The 25,625-nt window shown below is 38.7% G+C and overlaps 2 protein-coding genes across 2 annotated transcripts in view; one reads left to right on the top strand and one right to left on the bottom strand.

Moving 5' to 3' along the window:
- The window catches only part of srfbp1 (serum response factor binding protein 1), a 48,686-nt gene that overhangs the window by 10,870 nt on the left and 12,191 nt on the right, over positions 1-25,625 (bottom strand). The window lies entirely within an intron of this gene.
- The window catches only part of maco1a (macoilin 1a), a 31,192-nt gene that overhangs the window by 1,507 nt on the left and 4,060 nt on the right, over positions 1-25,625 (top strand). Inside the window, exons 2-10 of the mRNA XM_061882527.1 lie at positions 1,791-1,932; positions 2,004-2,130; positions 2,210-2,333; positions 7,727-7,905; positions 11,257-11,779; positions 17,772-17,930; positions 18,010-18,192; positions 20,514-20,634; positions 22,443-22,617. Coding sequence (XP_061738511.1) covers positions 1,791-1,932; positions 2,004-2,130; positions 2,210-2,333; positions 7,727-7,905; positions 11,257-11,779; positions 17,772-17,930; positions 18,010-18,192; positions 20,514-20,634; positions 22,443-22,617 — 1,733 coding nt within the window. The remainder of the gene's footprint in view (positions 1-1,790; positions 1,933-2,003; positions 2,131-2,209; positions 2,334-7,726; positions 7,906-11,256; positions 11,780-17,771; positions 17,931-18,009; positions 18,193-20,513; positions 20,635-22,442; positions 22,618-25,625) is intronic.

Here is a 25,625-nt window from a genome sequence, read left to right as displayed (position 1 = left end):
CTCAGTCCTTGAACGTATCCTCGCTCATCCATGGCCGAGAGTTGGTTGGCGGCCGAGTGGTTGCTTTGTTGGGTCCGCTCCTGTCTCTGGCCATGCTCTTCCACCCCAGCAGACCACGGCGTGGAATACTGCAGAGGCCACCACAGTGGATATGTTTATTCTACTTTTTATTCACAGCTGTATGTAGAAGTGTCTGGTTTTATCAGCTCCACTACTTTAATGTCTTTCATGTCCTTTGATGTTTGATGCTTCCCTCTTACACACATGTGAGAGGGATGTGTACTATGGCTATGAGTTGTTTTTTTCCCTTGGCCTCAGTCTGGACCCCCTCTCCAGGGGCCCAGGCTTAGACAGATTTTTTTTTTAATTGTATTTTAATCTTCTACTTTTTTCTCCCATTCCCCACACTTGTTTACCTGTATCTCACCTTTTTTGTAAGGGGCGCTGGAAGCCGGCAGACCCGTCAGCGATCCTGTTCTGTCTCCCTTTAATGTTTGTCTGATCCTGAATGGGATTGTGCTGAAAATTTAATTTTTACTGAAGGAATAATACGAAGTTCCTGCAGTCCTGGATTCAAATCCAGGCTCGGTATCTTTCTGTGTGGAGTTTGCATGTTCTCCCCGTGAAAGCGTGGGTTCCCTCCGGGTACTCCGGCTTCCTCCCACTTCCAAAGACATGCACCTGGGGATAGGTTGATTGGCAACACTAAATTGGCCCTAGTGTGTGAATGTGAGTGTGAATGTTGTCTGTCTATCTGTGTTGGCCCTGCGATGAGGTGGCTACTTGTCCAGGGTGTACCCTGCCTTCCGCCCGATTGTAGCTGAGATAGGCGCCAGCGCCCCCCGCAACCCCGAAAGGGAATAAGCGGTAGAAAAAGGATGGATGGATGGATGGAATAAATAAAGTCCTATCTAATCTTATCTAATTCTGTAGTGCAGTGGTTCTCAACCTGTTTTCAGTGATGTGCCCCCTGTGAACATTATTTTAATTCAAGTACCCCCTAATCAGAACAAATAATTTTGGGTTGAAAAAAAGAGATAAAGAAGTAAAATACATGTCATCAGTTTCTGATTTATTCAATTCTATAATACAAAAATATTGCTCATTTGTAGTGGTTTTGAACTATTTGGAAAAAAAAGATATAAAAATAAGTAAAAACTTGTTGAAAAATAAACAAGGGATTCAATTATGAAGATTTCTATACATAGAAGTAATCATCAATTTAAAGTGCCCTCTTTGGGGATTGTAATAGAGATCCTTCTGGATTCATCAACTTAATTCTAAACATTTCTTAACAAAAAAAGAAATTTTTAACATCAATATTTATGGTACATGTTCACAAAAAAATCAACCAGTCAACACTGAATATTGCATTGTTGCATTCTTTTCACAGTTTATAAACTTACATTCATATTTTGTTGATTATTCAATAAATATTTTTATAAAAGGATTTTTGAATTTTTGCTAATTTTAGAATATTTTTTAAAAATCTCACATACCCCTTGGCATACCTTCAAGTACCCCCATTTGAAAACCACTGCTGTAGCGTACAGGACACATGGCACAAAGAAGATTGATTGACAATGGTCTAAATCTAAATGGCCATCAGTGTGTGAATGTGGAAATAATGTCAAAACGCTTTGAGTACCCTTGAAGGTAGAAAAGCGCTATACAAGTATAACACATTTACCATTTTATAATTAAAATTGTTCTAATTTATTGCTTTTATTTTCAATGTTTATGTATATACTTCCTAAACAACTAATTGGCCGATGTCTTTTCTACTGCAGTACATTTCTGTATCTGAAGTTCCTGGTCGTGTGGGTGTTGGTTCTGCTGGCTGACTTTGTGCTGGAGTTCAGGTTCGAGTACCTGTGGCCCTTCTGGCTCTTCCTCCGCAGCGTCTACGATTCCTACAGATATCAAGGACTGGTAAGAGTGTTTTCCCCCCCACGGAGTCCGAATGACGAAACAATATAGTCACTATGAATTTTCTCTTTCAGGCGTTCTCGTTCTTCTTCGTATTTGTGGCGTTGACATCAGATATCATCTGCCTCCTCCTCATACCCGTTCAGTGGCTTTTCTTTGCTGCCAGTACTTATGTGTGGGTCCAGTATGTGTGGCACACAGGTCAGTACAGGTCACATTGTTCGATTTCCATGATTTTGAAGTTTGTGCTTGTTTGACCGTGTATGTGTGTTTCACCTAGAGAGAGGAGTTTGTCTCCCCACTGTATCGCTATGGATCCTGTTTGTTTACATTGAAGCTGCCATCCGCTTTAAAGATCTGAAGAACTTTCACGTTGACTTGTGTCGACCTTTTGCTGCTCACTGGTAGGTCCTCCAACTTTATCGTATTCATTTCAACTCACGATTTGACTTAAATTTTTTGGGAGGAAGACTATTATATTCAGAACCGATTGTCGATTCAACACGATTTTTGATTCAAACACATTATCAGAATATATTATCCATCCATCCATTTACTACCGCTTGTCCCTTTTTGGGTCACGGGGGGTGCCTTTTTAAAACAGGTAATGATAAACCGTGGTAAAAAACGCCCAACGGTTTTTATTACCATATTTTCCGGACAATATGGCGCACTTAAAATAATTTTTTTCCCCCTCAAAACTCGACAGTGCGCCCGGAATAATTCTGGTTTTGCTTACTGACCTCGAAGCAATTTTATTTGGTACATGGTGTAATGATAAGTGTGACCAGTACATGGCAGTCACACATAAGAGATTTGTAAGGACTGAAATACGGTGGCAATATGACTCAAGTAAACAACACAAACATTTTATATGTTCCATTGAGAATATAGAACATTACACACGGCACTCAAAAATCATTCAAAATGTTTAAATACGACTTTGGTAAGCTATGAAGCCACACCGCTTGATGGACTGTACTTTGCTTTGACATACAAGTGTTATTATGGTGTGTTTATAAGGTAAGATAGTATGTGGCGTTTGGTTCCAATATTATGCAAAGGCAACTTTGCTTACCTTCTTGTACCTGCTGATCTGTATTTGGGATCTGCATAGTCCATCCTGACACCGTAGTCGATAAGCTTCTTCTTTTTCTCTTTCTTCTTGTTATGGGACATAATTATCATCCACTGTTGCCATTTTTAATATAAAGTAGTGTAATGTTCTTACTTATATCTGTCAGTAAACTCGCCATAAAAGCACTAAAACATACCGGTATAGTGACTTTACATTATTCACCCATGGAACTTTAGTTATTAGAGAGTTCCAGTCGGACGGTTTTACACCGGACGCATTTCCACATGAGAAGATGCTGCTCCGTTAATGATTGAAGTAAAGTCTGAATGTCAATAAAACAGTTAAAAAAAATATGTTGAACGAAAACACAAACGAAAAGAAAAAAATCTACTACTACACGGATTTCACTTCAAGCGGGTATTTTTTGGAACGTAATCCCAGCGTTAAACCAGGGAACATGATTAAAATGTACCAGTATTAAAATAAATGTAATGGGTGCTTAACTCCCAAAAGCATCATACATTTAACATGTAACATGCCTTTTAAATAGGGATGCAAAAATAACAATAGGGGTGTCAAAAAAATGAATTTTCGAATCATTCCCGTTTCTTGTTTGTAACAATTCTTAATGGATTCAAAATAATAAAAATCTATTTTTATATCCGTCCTGTCAACCATTCAGGCACATCATATAGTTGATGTAGATCAGGGGTGTCAAACTCACATAAGGAGTGGGCCAAAATTTAAAACTGAACAAATACGCGGGCCAAAGTTGAACAAATTAACCTTTTAATAGGGACCCAAACAAGTTTTCCATTGAATAATGAACAAGCAAGGCTTTTATAACTTTATAGTGACATGCAAAATCAAGGTTTAAATAATAATAATTAAAAAATATCAATGGCATATCAAATAAAATAAAATAAAAAAAATGATGCCTCTTTTCTATTTGCAGCCTTCTGTGGTAAATATCAAAATAAACTTTTTCCACAGGTTAATAAATTTGAAAATAAAATAAACAATAAATCAACCATTTTTACACCTTTACACTGCTCAGTTTGCGACACACTGATCTAATCTGATGTGCCCGAGCCAGATACCTGGCATCTTTTCTTGGATGCTAGTTCATTAATGTCGGGGCTCACGCTTTGTACTGAGGCAACCTGAGGTGGGCGGGGTTTGGTGTTAGCGGCGGTGTATATTGTAGCGTCCCGGAAGAGTTAGTGCTGAAAGGGATTCTGGGTATTTGTTCTGTTGTGTTTATGTTGTGTTACAGTGCGGATGTTCTCCCGAAATGTACTAGTCATTCTTGTTTGGTGTGGGTTCACAGAGTGGCGCATATTTGTAACAGTGTTAAAGTTGTTTATACGGCCACCTTCAGTGTGACCTGTATGGTTGTTGGCCAAGTATGCCTTGCATTCCCTTGTCAGTGCGTGTATAAGCCACATATATTATGTGACTGAGCCGGCAAGCGGTTTCTGTGTAGGAAAAGCGGACGTGACGAAGAGTTGTAGAGGATGTTTAAAGCAGAGCATTTAAGGCACGCCCCCAATATCATTGTCCGGGTCAAAATAGGGAGAAATCCGGGAGAATGGTTGCCCCCTGGAAATTTTCTGCAGGGGCACTGAAATTTGTGGGTCTCCCGGGAAAATTGGGAGGGTTGGCAAGTATGAGTATTAGCGGTAAATGCAGTGTTATAGCAACACCGCCGCTGTATAACACTGATGGGCCAGCTCTAATGTTAATTTGATAATGCCTCAAGGGCCAAATGAAATTACACGGCGGGCCATATTTGGCCCGCGGGCCAGAGTTTGACACCCATGATGTAGATGATCAATGTGTGAATGTGTGTGTGAATGGGTGAATGTGGAAGTAGTGTCAAAGCGCTTTGAGTACCTTGAAGGTAGAAAAGTGCTATACAAGTACAACCCATTTATCATTTAATTTTATCTATTTATGCTGTACACATTTATTTTAGAAAAGAGAAGTGATGGATACTTATTTGTATTTTACTTTATTAAATGTTTGGATATAATTAAAAAAATGTATTGGAGCTGTTTGTCTATTTTATGAAAGGATTGAGTTAAATAGAAGTGGCAACCAATGCTGTTATTAAAGTATTGAGTTTGAATCGTGATTGGATACTTAATTAAATTATTACCCCCAAGATGCTAATTGAACTGTGTGCTGCCCAAAGATTCACAGCTCTAACTAACAATATTAATGATAAACAGGTGTAAAATGCCTGATGGTTAGTAGTACATAAAAAAGTTATAAAAAAAAACTAAAACACTCCGTTATTATTTTAGATTTTCAGTGAGTGGTAAGTTTTGCAAGATTTGTTTACATCTGGCGTAACAACACCTATTGATGATGTAAACTCTTTATTTATATTATTGATCTTTTTTATCACCTATGGAAAATAAAGATCAGAAGAAAAATATATAACATCTACATAAATATATAACATTTTTAATTCAAATGTATCCTTCCTCTGATCATAATGCCCTCAACTATCAGAGCAGAAAGGAAAGGAAATGTCAACACAAGCGTGGAAAACAATCAATGTAAACAAAATAGTAAAATCACATTCAACTCTTAACAATAACCTATTAAAAGGAAGGTGCGAACATAAGGAATGTGTATACAATGTTTAATGAAGTGTAAGAAAAATAGTGCAAAGTGTGAAAATGTTAACACAGAAACTAAGAACTATTTTCTGCAGGTTTATTGCTAGGAAGTTATGGCTGTGCTCTAAAGGGTAAGCGATCAAGAGAACAAGATGGTGCAACCAAACTAGATAGTTGATACTTTCATCTGATTGGCTGTTAGTGATTGTCTTTGTTTATGCAACCAACCTTGCTTTACCATGAATTGATTAACGTGGACCTCGACTTAAATTAAGTTGAAAAACTTATTGGGGTGTTACCATTTAGTGGTCAATTGTACGGAGTATGTACTGTACTGTGCAATCTACTAATAAAAGTTTCAATCAATCAATCCATACAACTTCTGCTTTCTTCTGACATAGAACAAAAAATGATTGAATATATTTTTTATTGAGATTGATCATGTGTCTATCACGATCAGAGGTGGGTAGAGTAGCCAGAAATTGTACTCAAGTAAGAGTACTGTTACTTTAGAGATTTATTACTCAAGTAAAAGTAAGGAGTAGTCACCCAAATATTTACTTGAGTAAAAGTAAAAAGTATGTTGTGAAAAAACTACAAGTACTGAGTAACTGATCAGTAACCTGATTACGGCAACAAATAATGCACAAAAACATAAAAATAGCAACGAGCAAATTCAGAGCCAGGAATATCTCTTAAGCAACTAAAACAAAAATATATATTAAATAATAGTACATTAAAATACAAAAAATTAAGGCACATTGAGCCACAATAACTTAACAGCACCATAGGCTCCGTAGGCATTCATTGATTGATTGAAACTTGTATTAGTAGATTGCACAGTACAGTACATATTCCGTACAATTTACCACTAAATGGTAACACGGCAATAAGTTTTTCAACGTTTATCAATTACTTAATAAATGACCAAGTCGAAGTGATCTACCTCATATATACATACACACACATATATATATATATATATATATATGTATATATATATATATATATATATATGTTTTAATGAATATACATGCATGTTTAACACATAGATTCCTATCTTTCATGAAGACAAGAATATAAGTTGGTGTATTACCTGATTCTGATGAATTGCATTGATTGGAATCAGACGTCCACGTTTTCAAATGGAGAAAAAAAAGTTCCTCTTTTCTGTCCAATACCACATGAAAGTCATTGGTTTTTGGCATCTTATTTGTCCAGCTTCCATATTCGTTTTTATACACTTTACAAGAAATACATTGGCGGCAAACTCCGTAGCTTGCTAGCTTGTTTGCGCTGGCTTTCGGAGACTCTTATTTTGTTAGCGCAGGCGCGATGGAGCGGCACTTTTATTGTGAAAACAGGAACCGTGCGATCAGTCTTTAGGCTTTTGACGGGAAGTACGGTTGAAATAAAAAGTGTCTTTTTTCCTTTACACTTTTGATTGATTGATTGAAACTTTTATTAGTAGATTGCACAGTACAGTACATATTCCATACAATTGACCACTAAATGATAACACCCCAATAAGTTTTTCAACTTGTTTAAGTCCGATTCGACGTGTGACGGTCATGTGACCGCCTGGCTCTGTTTGATTTGTCCAACGTCACCAGTCACTGCATGTGATTGGTGAAACGCAGGCATGCGTGGATCCTACTTTGAAGCGCTGTCATAAACCAAAACAAACATTAACAGAGCGATAAAAAAAAAGTAGCGAGTAGCGAGCCGAATGTAGATAAATGGAGTGGAGTAAAAGTAGCGTTTCTTCTCTATAAATATACTCAAGTAAAAGTATGTTGCATAAAAACTACTCGTAGAAGTACAATTTATCCTAAAAGTTACTCAAGTAAATGTAACAGAGTAAATGTAGCGCGTTACTACCCACCTCTGATCACGATATTGTTTTATCCCCCAACCCTACTACCTCTGAGGCATATTCTTCTGGAACATTTTGGTCGAACTCCAAATTGTACAACTTTGGTCTCGTGTGGCTTTTATGTTGACTTACCACAGTCATTGTGCTTTAAAATAGACATCTCTATTTCCTGTATTATTGTAAAATTGCCCATATTCATCTCTTTTGTCCCAGTATTGGCTACCCAGTTGTTACTCTGGGCTTCGGCTTCAAGAGCTACGTGAGCTACAAGATGCGCCTGAGGAAGCAGAAGGAGGTGCAGAAGGAGAATGACTTCTACATGGAGCTGCTGCAACAGGCGCTACCTCCAGAGCAGCAGATGCTCCAGCGACAAGAGAGGGAGGCAGAGGAGGGTGAGAGATGCACACATGAAACATAAGCAACAAAGTCGAGATGTGACGTTGGCGAACAAATGGAGTCTTTTAAACGGCTCTTTTAAGTGAACGATGAGAAGTGATTCGCAATTGTGATTAATTCGTTTGAGAGCCACTTTTAAATTCATTTATTTTTTAGCCGTTTTTTTACGCACATCTAGGTAAAGCGTCACTCCACTGGACTAGAAAATAAGTCAGAGTCAAAGGAAGCATCGCCGCTTTTGGATTCACATTTTTCAAATTATTTTTATTTATTTATTTTAATCACTTTTCTGGTTATTTTTTTTATCACACACTAATTTGTATTCTAGTTTTATTTATACTTTTTACATACATAAATAACGACTGGTCCAGGGTGCAGCCCGAGTGCAGCTGGGATAGGCTCCAGCACCCCCGCGAACCCGAGAGGGACAAGCGGTAGAAAATGGATGGGGCAAACAAAAACACATTTTATTCTTGCTTATTTTTTATGTATTTTTTCTGTATTGTTAAAATGCACTTGTCCTACAAGTTTTTGTTTTTTTCCCGGTGAGAGAATATTTAAAATAGTGTTGTAACTCTCATTCCTAAGGCTTGTTTGCAATGGAAACACGACCAAAAAAAAAAAAAAAAAAATCAATATTTCAGAATAATTTCCACTAGCAAATCAATATTGGCTTTTAACTTCTACTAGTAATTGTTTCTTTCCTAAAATACAAAAAATTAAATACCAATAATCCGAACGGCTCTTTCAAAGTAACGGTTCCTCAAAAGCCAAAAAAAATCCAATTGCTACAAATGATACAGAATTACTTATTAGTTATGTATTTTTTTAAGTATTGTTAAATACAAGATTTTTCCGGTGGTAGAATATTCAAAACAGTGTTGTCACTCTCATTCCTAATGAATGTTTACAATGAAAACACGAGGAAAAATATATATCCAATATTTCAGAATAATTCCCCACCAATAGACCAATATTGGCCTATAACTGCTACCATTAATTGTTTCTTTCATAAAATACAAAAAAGCAATTAAAAACAACAATAATAAAGAGCCAGTTTTTTGTATGGCTCTTTCAAAGAAACGGGTGCCGACTCCCTACAAAGAGCCATACATTTTTTCTCAAGAAACAATACAGAATTACTTATAATATATGTTGTTGTTTTTTCAGTATTATTAAAATGCATTTGGGCTGAAAAAAAATTCCCAGTGAGAGAAAATTCTAAATAAGTGTTTTCCTTGTTTGTGAATTACTTAGCATTTCATGGAAGCTGCTTTTATACCCAATCATGCCACCCACCTGTTCCCAATTAGCCTGCACACCTGTGGGATGTTCCATATAAGTGTTTGATGAGAATTTATCAACTTTGTCAGTATTTATTGCCACCTTTCCCAACTTCTTTGTCACGTATTGCTGGAATCAAATTCTAAAGTTAAGGATTATTTGCAAAAAAAAAAAAGTTTATCAGTTTGAACATCAAAATTGTTGTCTTTGTAGCATATTCAACTGAATATGGGTTGAAAATGATTTGCAAATCATTGTATTTCGTTTATATTTACATCTAACACAATTTCTCAATTCATATGGAAACGGGGTTTGTAGTTATTTGAATGAATTTTACCATATGTTACGTTAACATACTAGGCACGTTTTCAGTTGGTTATTTACGCGTCATATAACATACAATTATTCAGCCTGTTCACTATTCTTTATTTTAAATTGCCTTTCAAATGTCTATTCTTGGTGTTGGGTTTTATCAAATCAATTTCCCCAAAAAATGCGACATACTCCAGTGCGACTTATATATGTTTTTTTCCTTCTTTATTATGCATTTTTGGCAGGTGCGACTTATACTCCGGAGCGACTTACACTCCGAAAAATACGGTATTAAAAAAAACGACTATAATAAAGAGGCAGTCTTTTTAACAGTTCTTTCAAAGGAACGGCTCCTCAAGACCCAGCTCCCTACAAAGAGCCATAAATCCCATCTCTACAGAATTACTTATTTATGTATTTTATTTAGTATTGTTAAAATACACGTGCTCCGATTTTTTTTTTCAACGAGAGAATATTCAAAATAGAGTTGTCACTCACATTCCTGTTTTCAATATTTCAGAAAAATTCCCACCAATAGACCAATCTTAGCTTATAACTGCTACCAGTAATTGTTTCTTTAATAAAATACAAAAAACAAAACAAAAAAATAGAACGATAATAAAGAGCCGCCAGTCTTCTGAACTCCTCTTTCAAAGAAACAAGAGCAGACTCCCTACAAAGAGCCGTAAAACCCATCTCGAGAAACAATACAAAATTACTTATTATTTATGTATTTGTTTTCAGTATTGTTAAAATGCATGTATGCTACAATTTTTTTTCCAGTGAGAGAATATTCAAAATAGTGTTTTCACTCTCATTCCTAAGGAATGTTTACAATGAAAACATGACAAGAGAAAATGTAATAATTCAGAATAATTCTTACTGCTATCAATAATTGTTTCTTTCATAAAATATTAAAAAAAAAATACAAAAGAGCCAGTCTTTTGGACGACTCTTTCAAACGAACGAGAGCCGGCTCCCTACAAAGAGCCATAAAAGCCATCTCTGGCAGCAATACAGAATGACTTATTAGTTATGTATTTTTTTTTCTGTATTGTTAAAATGCACGTGTGCTACAAGTTTTTTTCCGGTGGGAGAATATTCAAAATAGTGTTGTCTCTCTCATTCCTAATTAATGTTTACAATGAAAACACAACAAAAAATATATAGTCTATAATTTAGAATAATCCCCACCCATAGACCAATCTTGGTTTATAACTACTACAAGTAATTGTTTTTTTCATTAAATACAAAAAAACAAACAAACGATAATAAAGAGCCAGTCTTTTGAACGGCTCTTTCAAAAGAACGGGTCCTCAAGACCAGGCTCCCTACAAAGAACCATAAAACCCATCTCTACAAACAATACAGAATAATTATGTATTTTTTTTCTGTATTGTTCAAGTGCTACAATTTTTTTTTTCGGGGAGAGAATATTCAAAATAATGTTGTCACTCTCATTCCTAACGATTGTTTACAAAAAAACAACAAAAAATATATATTTAATATTTCAGAATAATTCCCAGCAATAGACCAGTCTTGGCTTATACCAGTAATTGTTTCTTTCATAAAATACAATCAAAACGATAATAAAGAGCCAGTCTTTTGAACGACTTTTTCAAAGGAACGAGAGCCGGCTCCCTACAAAAAGGCCATTAACACAATCTCTAGAAAGAATACAGAACCACTTATTACACACGTCTTGTTTTGATCTGAACACTTTTTTGTATGCTTTCTTCTTCCTGCTTTAGCCAAAGGGATTTCAGAGGCAGAACCCTTAGTAATATCCCAGAACGGGGGCCCTCCCGGTAAGAAAAGCTCCTCAGTGCAATTGCCAGAGCTGGAGTATCGGGAGAAAGGGAAGGACAGCACCGCAAAAGAGCGGGAAAGCAAAAAGCAAAACAGCCTGGGAATCAATAACAACAACATTCTACACTCACTGGACTCCAAACTACAGGAGACGGAATATATCGAGAACTTCATCAGGGCAAAGAAACTTAGTAACGACGTGGCGGCAGACGGCGACGCCCCTGCCAACGCTGCTTCCAAAGAGGAAGCGGCGGGAAGCGGCAAGAACTGCAAAAATGCTTCCGGGGGCGGCGTGTCCAACTCTCCTCCCAGGAATCACAGCTTCAGCAACGGCAGCGTTCAGACGGCTTCCTCGGCCAGCAAGAATGAGAAGAAGCAGAAAGGAGGGAGCGGGAAAAGTCAGAGGGATCCTGTGGAGAACTGCATCCCCAACAACCAGCTGGGAAAACTGGATGCTTTAGTCCGGTAAGTGAACCTTGACCTTATCCTTCTTACGTAATGTGGCTTCTTTCAGTCCTGACAATGAGGTCAAATACCTTTTTAAATAATGCTGCAATTAACACCTTTTCAATTAACTGCATAGTTCTCCACACAAAACGTAGGCATTGCACAGCTGTGGCTGTAGGCAACCCTTTTTATTTGAGTTGTATTAACTCCACAAGATGGCAGTATAATTGAAGTATTGTTTGGACAGCTTTATCTACCTCTTCATGCACTTTAAAGTGCTGCTACACAGTTGTTGGTGTTTGGGGTTGGGTACCTTTCACATTTGAATGGATACAGTACCAAATCCCGGTACCTGTAACTCTATAATCAATGCGAGGCATATTCCGTGCTTTTGTGTGTGTTCAAATGTTTTAATCAACGTTAATTATCATTAATTTTTTCATTTAACAGCTGTGGTGTCCAGTTTTTATCTTGTTTTCTTTGACTTCTGTGTCTCATTTGCAAGTGCCGTATTTTTCGGAGTATAAGTCGCACTGGAGTATAAGTCGCATTTTTGGGGGAAATTTTTTTGATAAAACCCAAGACCAAGAATAGACATTTGAAAGGCAATTTAAAATAAATAAAGAATAGTGAACAACAGGCTGAATAAGTGTACGTTATATGAGGCATAAATAACCAACTGGGAAGGTGCTTGGTATGTTAACGTAATATACCGTATTTCCTTGAAATGCCGCCGGGGCGCTAATTAATTTAAAACCTCTTCTCACTCCTGCTTCTACCAAAGGCATGCGGTAAAAGTAAGCATGTGCTAATTATTTTAAACCCTCTTCTCACTCCGGCACTTACCAAAGGCATGCAGTAAAAATTTGAGTGTGATGTAAGCTTGGAACTTAAATCCTACTGAATAGCTCTTAATCTTCTTCCCTTTATGCGATTTCAAATTACCGGTATTGAAATCAGCCTCCTCCATTTTGAAAATGATGACAGGGAAAGTGTCACTCGTGACGTCACAAGTTTGACCAGGCGGTAATACTAAGCATGCGCTAATTATTTTGCGAAGTGAGTTTGACCCGGCAGTAATTCAAGGCAGGCGCATACTATATGCCCTTCGGCAATTCAAGGAAATACGGTATTATGGCAAGAGTCATTCAAATAACTATAACATATAGAACATGCTATACATTTACCAAACAATCTGTCACTCCTAATTGCTGAATCCGACGAAATCTTATACGTCTAGTCTCTTACGTGAATGAGCTAAATAATATTATTTGATATTTTACGGTAATGTGTTAATAATTTCACACATAAGTCGCTCCTGAGTATGAGTCGCACCCCCGGCCAAACTATGAAAAAAACTGCGACTTATAGTCCAAAAATTACGGTACTCTATTGCTGACTTTGTATGGAGTTTGAATTCCAAGACATTAGATGACACTCGAGTATACACTAAGGTGTGTTGTAGATTATCTACAATCAAAGTATTGGACAGGACGTCGGAAATGTGTAAATAAAGTTCTACTTTATATAAGAAAAAAAATGGGCATACAAAATGACCCTTTTATCTTGTTATCATTTGTCGTTCATTCATTCACCTTGTAATGCTCAATCTCAACAACCACAATGCACCTGCTCCCAGTCTTTTTAACATCCGGTTTGCCGCACATGCAGTATCTTAGTTAACCCTTTTAGGCTATGAAGTAGAAAACAACTCAATTCAGTGTCCGTGTTTCTCAAAGAATCAATATCAAATACAGGTATAAATCAAACTAACTCTTTTTAACTGTAAATAATATTAAATTTATCAGCAATTAAACCAAGTGTGCAAATTATGAATGATAATCACACATGAACTATATAACCCATAAATTAAAACATGTGTTGCCTCGGGTTGGGTATCGTTTGAATTCGAACGATTCCGATTTCTAACGATTCTCGATTCCGATTTTCTTTGGAAAAAAATAATAATTAAAAAAAAAGACAGGGTCAAAAAAAGTTTAGGATATTTTAAATGAGCTAGCTAACCTACAGTCTTTCTGAATGAAATAGTCTGACATTCTCCATCAATTTTAATTCTATTAACTGTTTATGAACTTTACTATCAATTCCTCACAGAGCTGATTTCACTGAGCTCTGTAATGATGTTACACTTCTCCACCTTGTACCATGCCGGCATCAATGTGTTTGACAGGTAGTCCCTGGAAGGTGGTACGTATTTTGGGTTGAGAGTTTTCACCATATCCCTGCAAACATAAACAAATATGTAATGTTGCTGTTACTGTTCAGCCCAGTATCAATTAGCTTAGCTCTAACGTTATTGCTTAACTAACCTAAATGTTGGAGATTCCACCTCTGAAAAGGGATGCAGTCTTTTGATTGTGTGCAGTGACCTTTCTGTGGCACTCTTCCGTCTGTGGCACCGACATCTTCCCCATTGCCGCTATGGTGAACGGAGTACGCTGAGCACATGGCGGAGCCTGGCTAGCAGGTTGTAAATTGTCTATGAAAAATTACGCGGGATAATTTGTTAGCTGCCTCAACGTTGGCTCAAAACACATTATTTATTGCATATATATTGTTTTACTTACCGGATTCGCACTGCAGTGCAGTCACCGAGGTGCCAGGCTGGGCGTCGGAGCCGGAGCCAGAGCTAGAGCCAGAGGAAGGTCGGCGCAGCGCGTCGAAGACGGGACACGCATTTATTTGTACTCCATGAACTCGGAGGTGCTTCATCATGTTCGACGTGCACCTTCCTAAGCACGAAACAGTCCTGTCGCACGTGTTGCATTTCGCCGATATTTCATTTTTTTTTTTGTAAAATAAAACCACACTTTCGACCGCCGACGACCACTATTCATGCTTGACTGACTCGCTCGGCCACATAGGCTCAGCTATGCTAACACTTCCGCCGGTGGGCGCTTCTTCGTTGGCGATCAACTGCTCCTTCTTCCGGGTCGGCGGACTGGGTATCAAACTAGGAATCGGAATTTAAACTTTTGAACGATACCGGGAGAATCGGAAAGTTAGTCTCGGTTCCAATCGATACCCAACCCTAGTGTTGCCTTAGCCAGTAGGTAGTCTTTGCAATTAAGGTGAATGTGCCTGTTCTGCCCTCACTGTATGTGTTGAGGTTATACAGCGAACAACCAATCCAGGACGTTCTAATAAAGTTCCAAAGCAGATGAATCCATTTAGGCTCTTTATTGCTGTTGATCTTGTTTTGTCTTGCACTGGACTTTTATTTTTTATTGTAAAACTGAAATACACACAATGACAATGTATAAGCTATATGATTCAATTAACATACTGAAATGTAATACACAATAAGTAAACATTAGCTTTACACAAATATACAGCATTATCACCAAACAAATACTGCTGAGTGTTGAAACTATTTCGATGGTGGAAATATGCGACCGGCAGCCATTTTAAATCCTCAAACATCCATTAAAATAGTGCACAAAAATAGTTTTTCAATACACATCTTACTATCAAATTTAGCCTCTTTCCACCTTAGTATTGAGTTACATAAACAAGTTAAACAGTTTACTTACAGACTTATCTTTTCCAAGGCTTGTAAGAGTTAACACAACTCGTCTACTTCTCATTGTTTATGACCTGGACCAGGGGTAGGGAACCTATGGCTCTAGAGCCAGATGTGGCTCTTTTGATGACTGCATCTGGCTCTCAGATAAATCTGAGCTGAAATTGCTTAACACGATAAAAAATGAATAAATCCACTTGTAATCACAGTGTTAAAAATAACGTTCAAAATATAAAACATTCTCATGCTTTTTTATGCCCAAGAAGTTGCAATAATGGTAAGAAGTAATTTGGTTAGTGTGGGGCTTGCCCTCCTGGGGGTTCTTCAGACCACCAAGAGCCTGTTTTAGGGTTACAATATTGTTTTATTTTATTTTTCTCTCAGTTGCTTTCCGGCAATTGTCTTTTTCTCTTTCGTCCTCACTCGCGCTCTGGCTCCAGCCCCAACCCCATCTCTCCTCCTGGCTGCTGCTTATAACAGAGCGACAGGTAATTAGATAACAAGGCCAGGTGGGCCTTCTACGCACCTGTCGCTGATTTCGAGGCCGGTCCTGGCAACATCCTGCTTTGCTGCAGGCCCGCATGCCACGCCCCCTCCACAATTAGCTTCAGAATAACAATGTTATTATAAAGAATAAGAGACCTATTATCTCTGGACATTTTGGTCTTACTTAAAAATGCACTCGTTTAGTTGTGTTCAGTGTTAGAAAAAAAATATTATATGGCTCTTAGGGAAATACATTTTAAAATATTTGGCTTCTTGGCTCTCTCAGCCAAAAAGGTTCCCGACCCCTGAGCTGGACTAACATCTTAACCGGAAGTGCCCAAACTAATGACGCTCAGCATTTCCCATCGCCACAACGTGTCAGTAATAGTCCACAATCAAACGGGCATAACAGTGCCAGTCGTGTCCTTTGTTGGGCCCTACAAAGTGGTTGTACTGTAAGTATTGCACTCGTCACACGCCAGCTGTCTGATTGTAACCTGCATCTTAGTTGCAATCGCCAATAGGTAGCATTTCTATGGCAAATCCAATGTAAATTAGCATCGAGCAAACCCATTTTGTGAGATTTGCAGCCTTATTTTACATGCAAACAAAAGGTATGAAAATATGGCACTGTTTGGTTTTACTTTGGCCAGTATCTTAAAAATAACCCACCTAGTGCGTTACCATCCCTATGCATGTTACACTTGCTCAAGGGCGTAGAATTGGGTAGGGACGCTAGGGACACGTCCCTACCAATATCCAGCCGCTACTGTGTAGTCACTATCAATACAAGCGCTGCCCGTAATGTTTAGTCGATGATTATGGCACAGAAAGGGTTAAATGTCGGTCTCTGCTAGAAGTCCCGCCTCTAACCTAAATATCGCTCCCTGATTGGTTGCCGCTTTCATGCTAACTTACGTGTGATCGGCTGTCCCGGCTGTCAATCCTCACTGTGGAAAAAAACAGTCCCACCTATCCAGACGTTAGCTCCAAATTAGCACTGCATCTCGTCTTTTCCCCCGCTTTTTTTCCAGGTGAAAGTCAATGCTCAGTCCCCTCTACCATTGTTAACCCTCCCCGTAGGTGAAAGTTAACCTTAAACATGTGAATTCAACTACTTTAGTCCGTTTTTTAACATCGTAAAAACATCAGCTGTCTTTTTCTACGGACTGCAACAGTCCGTTGTCATGGATACATGACAACTTCCATTCATACCAGTCATACGTGCCTGAGGTGGAGTGATGGCCTACGCTGTGATAAGGCTTTAGAATAGTAGCCGTGCTCAATATTTAAACCACTGTTAACAGCATATCAGATCGCCGGATTTCACCTTTCCGTTTTATTTTTTAAATTTTTTTACAGTACAAAAGCAGCAATAGAAAGAAGTAGATGAAGGGGAAAATTGTGAGTGATTTAAACAGAAGTTGGGGAAAAGATTATTACAGTTCATTTATGTTTATTTACAATGTTGTATTGCATGAATGTATTTCTGATGTTGTTGATGGACAGTAGGCTATGTTAATTGAAAGTATGATGCACACTTGCACTACAGCCCTACACTATAAAGAGTAAAGATGAGAACTCTTCGTAGTTGTCTCCTTTGCTTTCATTTTAGTTGCTTTACCCTATAACAGCTGCATGATGTGAAATTATGATTGCTAATGTGAAAAAAAAAAAAAAGTAAACTTTCAGAGTGCTGCCTTGGAGCACTTTTGTGTCCCCACCAATCTCAAAATCAAACCTAGTCCCTTGCACTTGCTTATAATAAAGTAATCATTGGTAATAATGCTGACTAAGCATTCAAACCCGTGTTGCAACCAAGGTTCTATAGATTCTGTAAGGACCATGTAGTCCAAAAGCTATGTTTTCTTTCCACTTTCTTATGCAATGCCGAATATATAATAACATTTATTTTAGACCACCAGTCCTAGTTTGAGTTTCAACTCACACAAATAAATGTATTTATTTTCTGACGCAAAGGCTGGAGCAGGACGTGAAGCGCCTGAAGGCGGACCTCCAGGCCAACAGACAGCTAGAGTCGGACCTGCGGTGTCAGCTGTCCTCGCTCAGCAGCCAAGACCGCAGCCTGCGCTCCGAGCTGGGCCAGCTCCGTCAGGACAACGATCTGCTCCAGAACAAGTGGGGTGACAACCGTTCGTAAGCGACACCATGTTGGCGACAACACAAAACGTGTTCTGGTTATTCTGCGCCACTTCAGGCTCCACGGCGGCGTGCAGGCCAAGCAGAAAGATAAGCAGACCATCTCCCAGCTGGAGAAGAGGCTAAAAGCCGAGCAGGAGGCTCGCATCCTGGCTGAAAAACAGCTGGCTGACGAGAGGAAGAGGAAGAAGATGGAGGAGGCCACGGCTGCCAGGGCGGTGGCTTTGGCCGCAGCTACAAGGTTGCAGAGCGTTACTAAGCGGAATGAAAAAGTCATAGGTGGCACACTTATTTTCATTCAGGGCCACGTCGCAACCTTCAGGGGGCCACTTATAGCAAACAAATTTGTCGTTAAAAACTGTCAGTTCGGTTGCATGAATTGTACTGTTAAATTTACAATGGTTGGGGCGGTATAGCTCGGTTGGTAGAGCGGCCGTGCCAGCAATTTGAGGGTTGCAGGTTCAATCCCGGCTTCCGCCATCCTAGTCATTGCTGTTGTGTCCTTGGGCAAGACACTTTACCCACCTGCTCCCAGTGCCACCCACACTGGTTTTAATGTAAAAATTAGATATTGGGTTTCACTATGTAAAGCGCTTTGAGTCACTAGAGAAGTAGCGCTATATAGATATAATTCACTTCACTTGTTACTTAGTGCTGCAGGATGTTGAGAAAAAACCTAATTGCGTTTTTTCTCTCCAAAATTGGAGGTGGCGACTTGTCCAGGGTGTACTCTGCCTTCCACCCGAATGGAGCTGACATAGGCTCCAGCGACCCCAGAAGGGACAGGCGGTAGAAAATGGATGGATGAACTTGTGAACATAAGGAGTGAAGAAAGACATGTTACTTTTACTGTCAATCAACATATTCTTGTCTCAAGGTGCCAAACATCCATCCATTTTCTACCGCTTATTCCCTTTTGGGGTCGCGGGGGGCGCTGGCGCCTATCTCAGCTACAATCGGGCGGAAGGCAGGGTACACCCTGGACAGATGGCGCTGGCGCCTGTCTCAGCTACAATCGGGCGGAAGGCAGTGTACACCCTGGACAAGTCGCCACCTCATCGCAGGGCCAAACATTCCACCAATAATTGACTTTAACAAATTTTTGGCCTCATGGCTTTTGTCAACATTTTGCTCTTAAACTGAAGAAATAACTGATAAAAAAACTGGTGTTATATTGTAACAAAAAAAAAAAACTTGGCTCTTAAAGTGCCACTGTAATGACCAACATTAAAATACAGTAGCATAGTAGGCCTAATTATTCATTAAAAACAATAGAGGTTTTATTTAGCAAGTATATTAAATATTTTTGCCCACTGTAACATTACAGTAATACTGTTTGAATATAGAAAAATAAAACACTGTACTTTAATCAAATGATTCTTTGGCCCCCGTACAAGGAGTGGTACACGTAGGACAGTTTTAGAATGACTGTCTTAATATTTATTAATATTTAAAAGGATATACATTTTGATTTGTCATTAGTGTGGAATTGTTTACAATTGTACTGTAATTGGAATCTTTAGGCAAAAATGTAACTTAAATATTGAACATCTTAAAGTGCATTTCTTTTCCCCGTTGAAAAAACGAGGTCGGACATTGTCTTTTTGTTTTTTTTTTCCCATCACATGATTACGGTATTCTTGCTCATTCGTCCGTGTTGATGGGCTCATATTGCCCATTCCATTTGAAGCTGAAATATTACCACATTTGGCTTTGTAATCTTTTTTTTTCTCCTCCTAATTGTTCTTACTTTGCGGCACTTCTTACTTGCGTGAAAAGTTGGCCCCCCGCTCTCGCACACCCAAACAAATATGGTGATTGGATGAAAAGAGAGCTCACTGCGTTAATTTAATCCTACTGTTGAATGAACGCGCTCTCGTGTTGGGAACGATGCACAGAGTGAGACCTCTTTCTCCCTGTCTGATGCTCAACAATCCTGATTGGCAAACATGTCTGCCATTCAAATGACGGCGAAGGCGGAGATTAAAAAACAAGCTCAGCCTCTTGCTTTTGTTATCTCACAAATTAAAACCTCAATGTTGTTTAATCACACAGCTTTTACAGCAAATTATTGTAAATGGGGAAAATTGTACCTCGGTTTCTTTTTAACACTAAAAATCTGGCAAATGAGCGACAGGTTTTTCATATTAGTCTATTTCCAATTTTACAGTGCACAATTTAATGGATAATTTGCTTGGAATTTTTTTTTTTTACAAATAAAATATTTGTTGCGATATTAAATATTTACGTTTAAAATATATACAATGTACAGTATATATATATATATTTTATAGTGTTGTCAAATTATTAAATTGACTAATTAAATGAATCATAGTTAAATCACAGGTTGTTACTCGAAATCAACTTAAAAAAAGACCTCAATATTTTGACACAAATTCAATAACTGGGTGATAAATCTGAATATTTACATTATTAATGCAGTATTTTTTTTCTCCCCTGTCAAAATGGAAAGAGGGATATTACATTTAGTGGGAAAATAAAGTATTGCATTGATTGTATTATTTCCAGGCTTGTGTTAGAAGTGTATTGATTCTCTTGCAGAGTGGAGTCCAACGATTCGCTGCGTGGTCGGATTCGAGAGCTGGAAACGGAGTGCAAGAAGCTCAGCATGGACATGAAACTTAAGGAGGAGCAGATTCGGGATCTGGAGGGCAAGTGTCAGGTAGGACTCCAAGACAGTGGTAGTCCACTTAAGATTAATTGAGATAAGAGCAGTCTCTCTGCTAATTGTCATGTTGTATGTATGTAAGCATGCCCGCTGTTAGTTGACCGAGCAAATACCTTAGTGCACCTTCTAGGGATGTAAGATATACCGGTACTCGTATTGTACCGCGATACTAATGAATCATATAACAAAATCTAGCACCCCTGAATGTAAACAAATGCCATGTGTGGATCTACACCTGACATCCACTGTAATGATACCAAGTACAATAGCGTATCGAGTCGATACTATGATTACATCGACATTTTTTAGCATCACAAAATCTTGTTTTTTTTTTTTTTTTAATTTATAGTAAGTCAGGAAATACGTCCCTGGACACATGAGGACTTTGATAATGACCAATGTATGATACTGTAACTACTTAGTATTGGATCGGTACATACATTTGTGGTATCATCCAAAACTAATGTAAAGTATCAAAGAAGAGAAGAATAAGTGATTATTACATTTTAACAGAAGTGTAGATTGAACATGTTAAAACAGAAGATAAGCAGATATTAACAGTAAATGAACAAGTAGATTAATAATCCATTTTTAAAGTTTGTCCCTCTTAATGTGTACAAAATAATAGGTGTATATAGTGAAGTAAAGTGATTTACATAGCGCTTTTCTCAAGTGACTCAAAGCGCTTTACATTGTGAAACCCAATATCTAAGTTACATTTAAAACCAGTGTGGGTGGCACTGGGAGCAGGTGGGTAAAGTGTCTTGCCCAACGACACAACGGCAGTGACTAGGATGGTGCAAGCGAGGATCGAACCTGCAACCCTCAAGTTGCTGGCACGGCCGCTCTACCAACCGAGCTGTACCGCCCCACTGCAATAACACAATATTTTACGGCATACGTGAGCAGACTAATTAGGAGTCTTTGTTTGTTTACTTACTACTAAAAGACAAGTTGTCTAGTATGTTCAACATTTTATTTAAGAACTAAATTGCAATAATAAACATATCTTTAATGTACCCTAACATTTTTTGTTGAAATAAAGCCAATAATGAAATTTTTTTTTGTGGTCCCCTTTATTTAGAAAAGTATTGAAATACATTTTGGTACCGGTACTAGTACCTTCTAAGATCCAACCAATTCATCCGGGTTTTTCTAGCTAGCATTAGCTTATCGCTAGAGACGGACACAACTTTGTTTCCAAACGATGGGAAGGAAGGAAGTGAGTGTGCAGGACAGTGCTTACTCGAAAAAGTGCTTGATTTTCATTGGATTAAAGAAATAAATCCATCCAAAACGTGCCAGAAAGTGTTATTAGCGAACTTGGCGAAGCAGTTTGAGCGCCGCACTGCTAGTCTGCATCATACTGAAGCAGAATGAGTCAATAACGCCATCCATGTTAAAATAATATATAAACAATGGACGTTTAGCCATGGATATATTGAAAAGCTGCTGATGGTGTGTTTGACAAAGAAGCACCTGCAAGGAGAGCCTGTAGCAGTCTGATCTCTAAAGAAAATGCTGAACATTATTATTACATAACTTCCTAATTGTTTGTCCTACATTCTGTTGTATTGTTTTTGTTACAATATGTTTGACTCATAAGTTGTTTTCTTTCTAAAAGGCCTTCTGCATGTCAAATTGTACTGTTTTATGTGGGCTGAGGACCAACGAAATGGATTTGAATTCATTTCATTAGAGTTAAGAGCTTGGTCACGGAACCAATTAAGACCGGGAAGTAGAGGCACTGCTGCACACTCGTCTTTCTGTAGCGTTAGAGCTCACCATGTCTTGCTTTGCAGGAGTTGCGCAAGTACAAGGAGAACGAGAAGGATACGGAGGTGCTGATGTCGGCGCTGTCCGCCATGCAGGAGAAGACTCAGCACCTGGAGAACAGCCTGAGTGCAGAGACCAGGATCAAGCTGGATCTCTTCTCCGCACTGGGAGACGCCAAGAGGCAGCTGGAGATAGCACAAGGTACTTTTAGGATTATAGTCTGCTCATTAATAACTTGCCTTGACGTTGGAAGTCAACATGATATCTAAGTCTTTATGTTTGATAACCAAACATAATAATAATGTGTAGAACATATGCTTTATGTGCAACATTTGTTCTCTCAAAATTGAAAGAACAAATACATTTTGCCAGAAAGTGCTTTTTTATTTCCGGGCCACATTAGAATTATGGACGGGCCACTTTAAAATGAAGTGGCGGTCCAAATAAAACAAAGTTAAAGTTAAAGTAGCAATGGTTGTCTCACACACACACACACACACACACACACACACACACACACACACACACATACACTAGGTGTGGCGAAATTATTCTCTGCATTGAGAATAATTTTGAGGTGAGGGGAGCAGTGAGCAGCAGCCGTGGCTGCGCTAGGGAATCATTTGTGGTGATTTAACCCCCAATTCCAACCTGTGATGCTGAGTGCCAAGCAGGGAGGTCATGGTAGGGCTGGGCGATATTGCCTTTTTTTAATATCGCGGTATTTTTATACCAATATACGATATATATATTACGATATTTTGCTGTGGCCTTTAATGAACACTTGATGAATATAATCACAGCAGTATGATGATTATATGTGTATACATTAGGGGTGTAACCGTACGTGTATTTGTATTGAACCGTTTCGGTATGGGGGTTTCGGTTCGGTACGAGGGTGTATCGAACGAGTTTGTAAACTAAAGTCTTAACAAGCTGTCCTGCAGCTGCCTCTGAGCAGTGAGCACCCAGCATTGTCCCGCCCACACAACCATCTGATTTGTTACATACAAAGCCAATCAGCAGTGCGTATTCAGAGAAATGTAACAGCCAATCAGCAGTGCGTATTCAGAGCGAATGTTGTCAGTGCTCCGGCGTCGAGATGAGCAGATATGTGTTTAGCAGGTGAGCAGCTGACATCGTACAGTCCCCAAATGATAAAAAACAGTTCCCAGTTACAACTATTACAAACATCGCTATGAGCCCGTTGACCTTCTAGAAACTTAAACTGCAGCTCAGCTCTCTCATAGTTCTGGGTTGAGGTGAACGCTAATTAGCTTTTAGCTTTACGTTAGCTCATTTTGCTGTGTGTATGTGTGAGTGTGTATAATAAAAGTCAACTACAAGCTTCCCAAATGCTGTAATAAATTAAACATGATGAGTTGACTTGAAACTGTTTAATGTTGTACTTTTTATATGTAGAAGAAAGGTTTTGTCATTTTATTTAATCAAAGCAACAACTTGAGGCAGTTTAATGTGGATTAACGTGGGCAGAATTATTATAGTGTTCCCAATGTTAAAAGGATAAAGCCATTGTTTACACATTTGGTAAATAAATAACCAAAAAAAATATATATTTTGTTGTTTTCTTACTGTACCGAAAATGAACCGAATCGTGACCTCTAAACCGAGGTACGTATCGAACCAAAATTTGTGTGTACTGTTACACCCTAGTATACATTAAGACATTCTTCTTCATACTGCATTCATATATGCTACTTTTAAACTTTCATGCATACAGGGAAATCACAACTAAATCAATTGACCAAAAGTGTATTTATTAAAGTTATTAAGCAATGGCACAAAACATTCAAGTCATTTCCAAAACAGAAAGTGCAAGATTGTCAGAGACATTTTAAGTGTCAAATAAAAATGAGCTGCACAATAGGAAATCAAATAGTATTCGTCCTTCACTATGTGGTATGTTACTAAGGTTATGAAATTCTCTTCATTCTCTAGCGAGTGACTTTTCAAATGATGCTACATATTAGCAGTAATGTTACTTTTTAAAGCAACGCTTTTTCCCCCCCACACTTGATAAATTACGGTTGACTGTTCGACATATTCCCACTTGAAGCCGAACCACCGCCAGACAATGGAAACCCTGCTGTTTTTATTGTGAATTAAGTCTTCCTTAATTTTTTACCAGATCCGCACCTTCTTTCTCTCGTACGGCTACGTTAGCAGCTAACGTTAGCCACGCCGCTACATCTCTGCTGGGCGAGGGCGTCTATGCGACGTATGACGTGACAGTTGTGACGTATGTAAGAATGTGCGCCTGCTTGTCTGAGAGGAGAGACAGGAAAGAGTGAGAAGAGCCTGAATGCCCGCAGCTGAAAGCAACTGCGTGAGAACGTATACTCGAATATTACGATATAGTCATTTTCTATATCGCACAGAGACAAACCCGCGATATATCGTATACATCGATATATCGCCCAGCCCTAGGTCATGGCTCCCATTTTTATAGTCTTTGGTATGACTTGGCCAGCTTTTGAACTCACGACCTACCCATCTCAGGGCGGACACTCTAACCCAGTGGTGTCAAACTCAAATACAGAGTGGGCCAAAATTTAAAACTGAACAAAGCCGCGGGCCGAGGTTGAACAAATTAACCCTTTAATAGGGACCCAAACAAGTTTTGCATTGAATATTGACCAAGCAAGGCTTATATAACTTTATAGTGACATGCAAAATCCAGTTTCAAATAATATTAATTAAAAAATATCAATGGCATATCAAATTAAATAAAAACACAAATTTAAGGCCTTTTTTCGGCGGCGGGTTTGAGTTGGGGCGGGCTTTGGTGGTAGCGGGGGTGTATATTGTAGCGTCCCGGAAGAGTTAGTGATGCAAGGGGTTCTGGGTATTTGTCCGGTTGTGTTTATGTTATGTTACGGTGCGGATGTTCTCCCGAAATGTGTTTGTCATTCTTGTTTTCTGTGGGTTCACAGTGTGGCGCATATTTGTAACAGTGTTAACCTTGTTTATACGGCCACCCACAGTGTGACCTGTATGGCTGTTGACCAAGTATGCCTTGCATACACTTGTGTGTGCGTATGATCCGCATATATAATGTGAGTGGGCCGGCACGCTGTTTTTATGGAAGAAAAGCGGACGTGGCGACATGTAGACAACACCAAAAGCAGTGCTTTTACGGCCCGCCCCCAATATTATTGTCCGGGTGGAAATCGGGAGAAATTCAGGAG

This window comes from Nerophis ophidion, linkage group LG21, assembly GCF_033978795.1.
Source record: "Nerophis ophidion isolate RoL-2023_Sa linkage group LG21, RoL_Noph_v1.0, whole genome shotgun sequence".
NCBI classification, from domain to species: domain Eukaryota; kingdom Metazoa; phylum Chordata; class Actinopteri; order Syngnathiformes; family Syngnathidae; genus Nerophis; species Nerophis ophidion.
The sequence above is the reverse complement of the archived record's forward strand: the minus strand, read 5'-3'. Positions and strand labels throughout refer to the sequence as shown.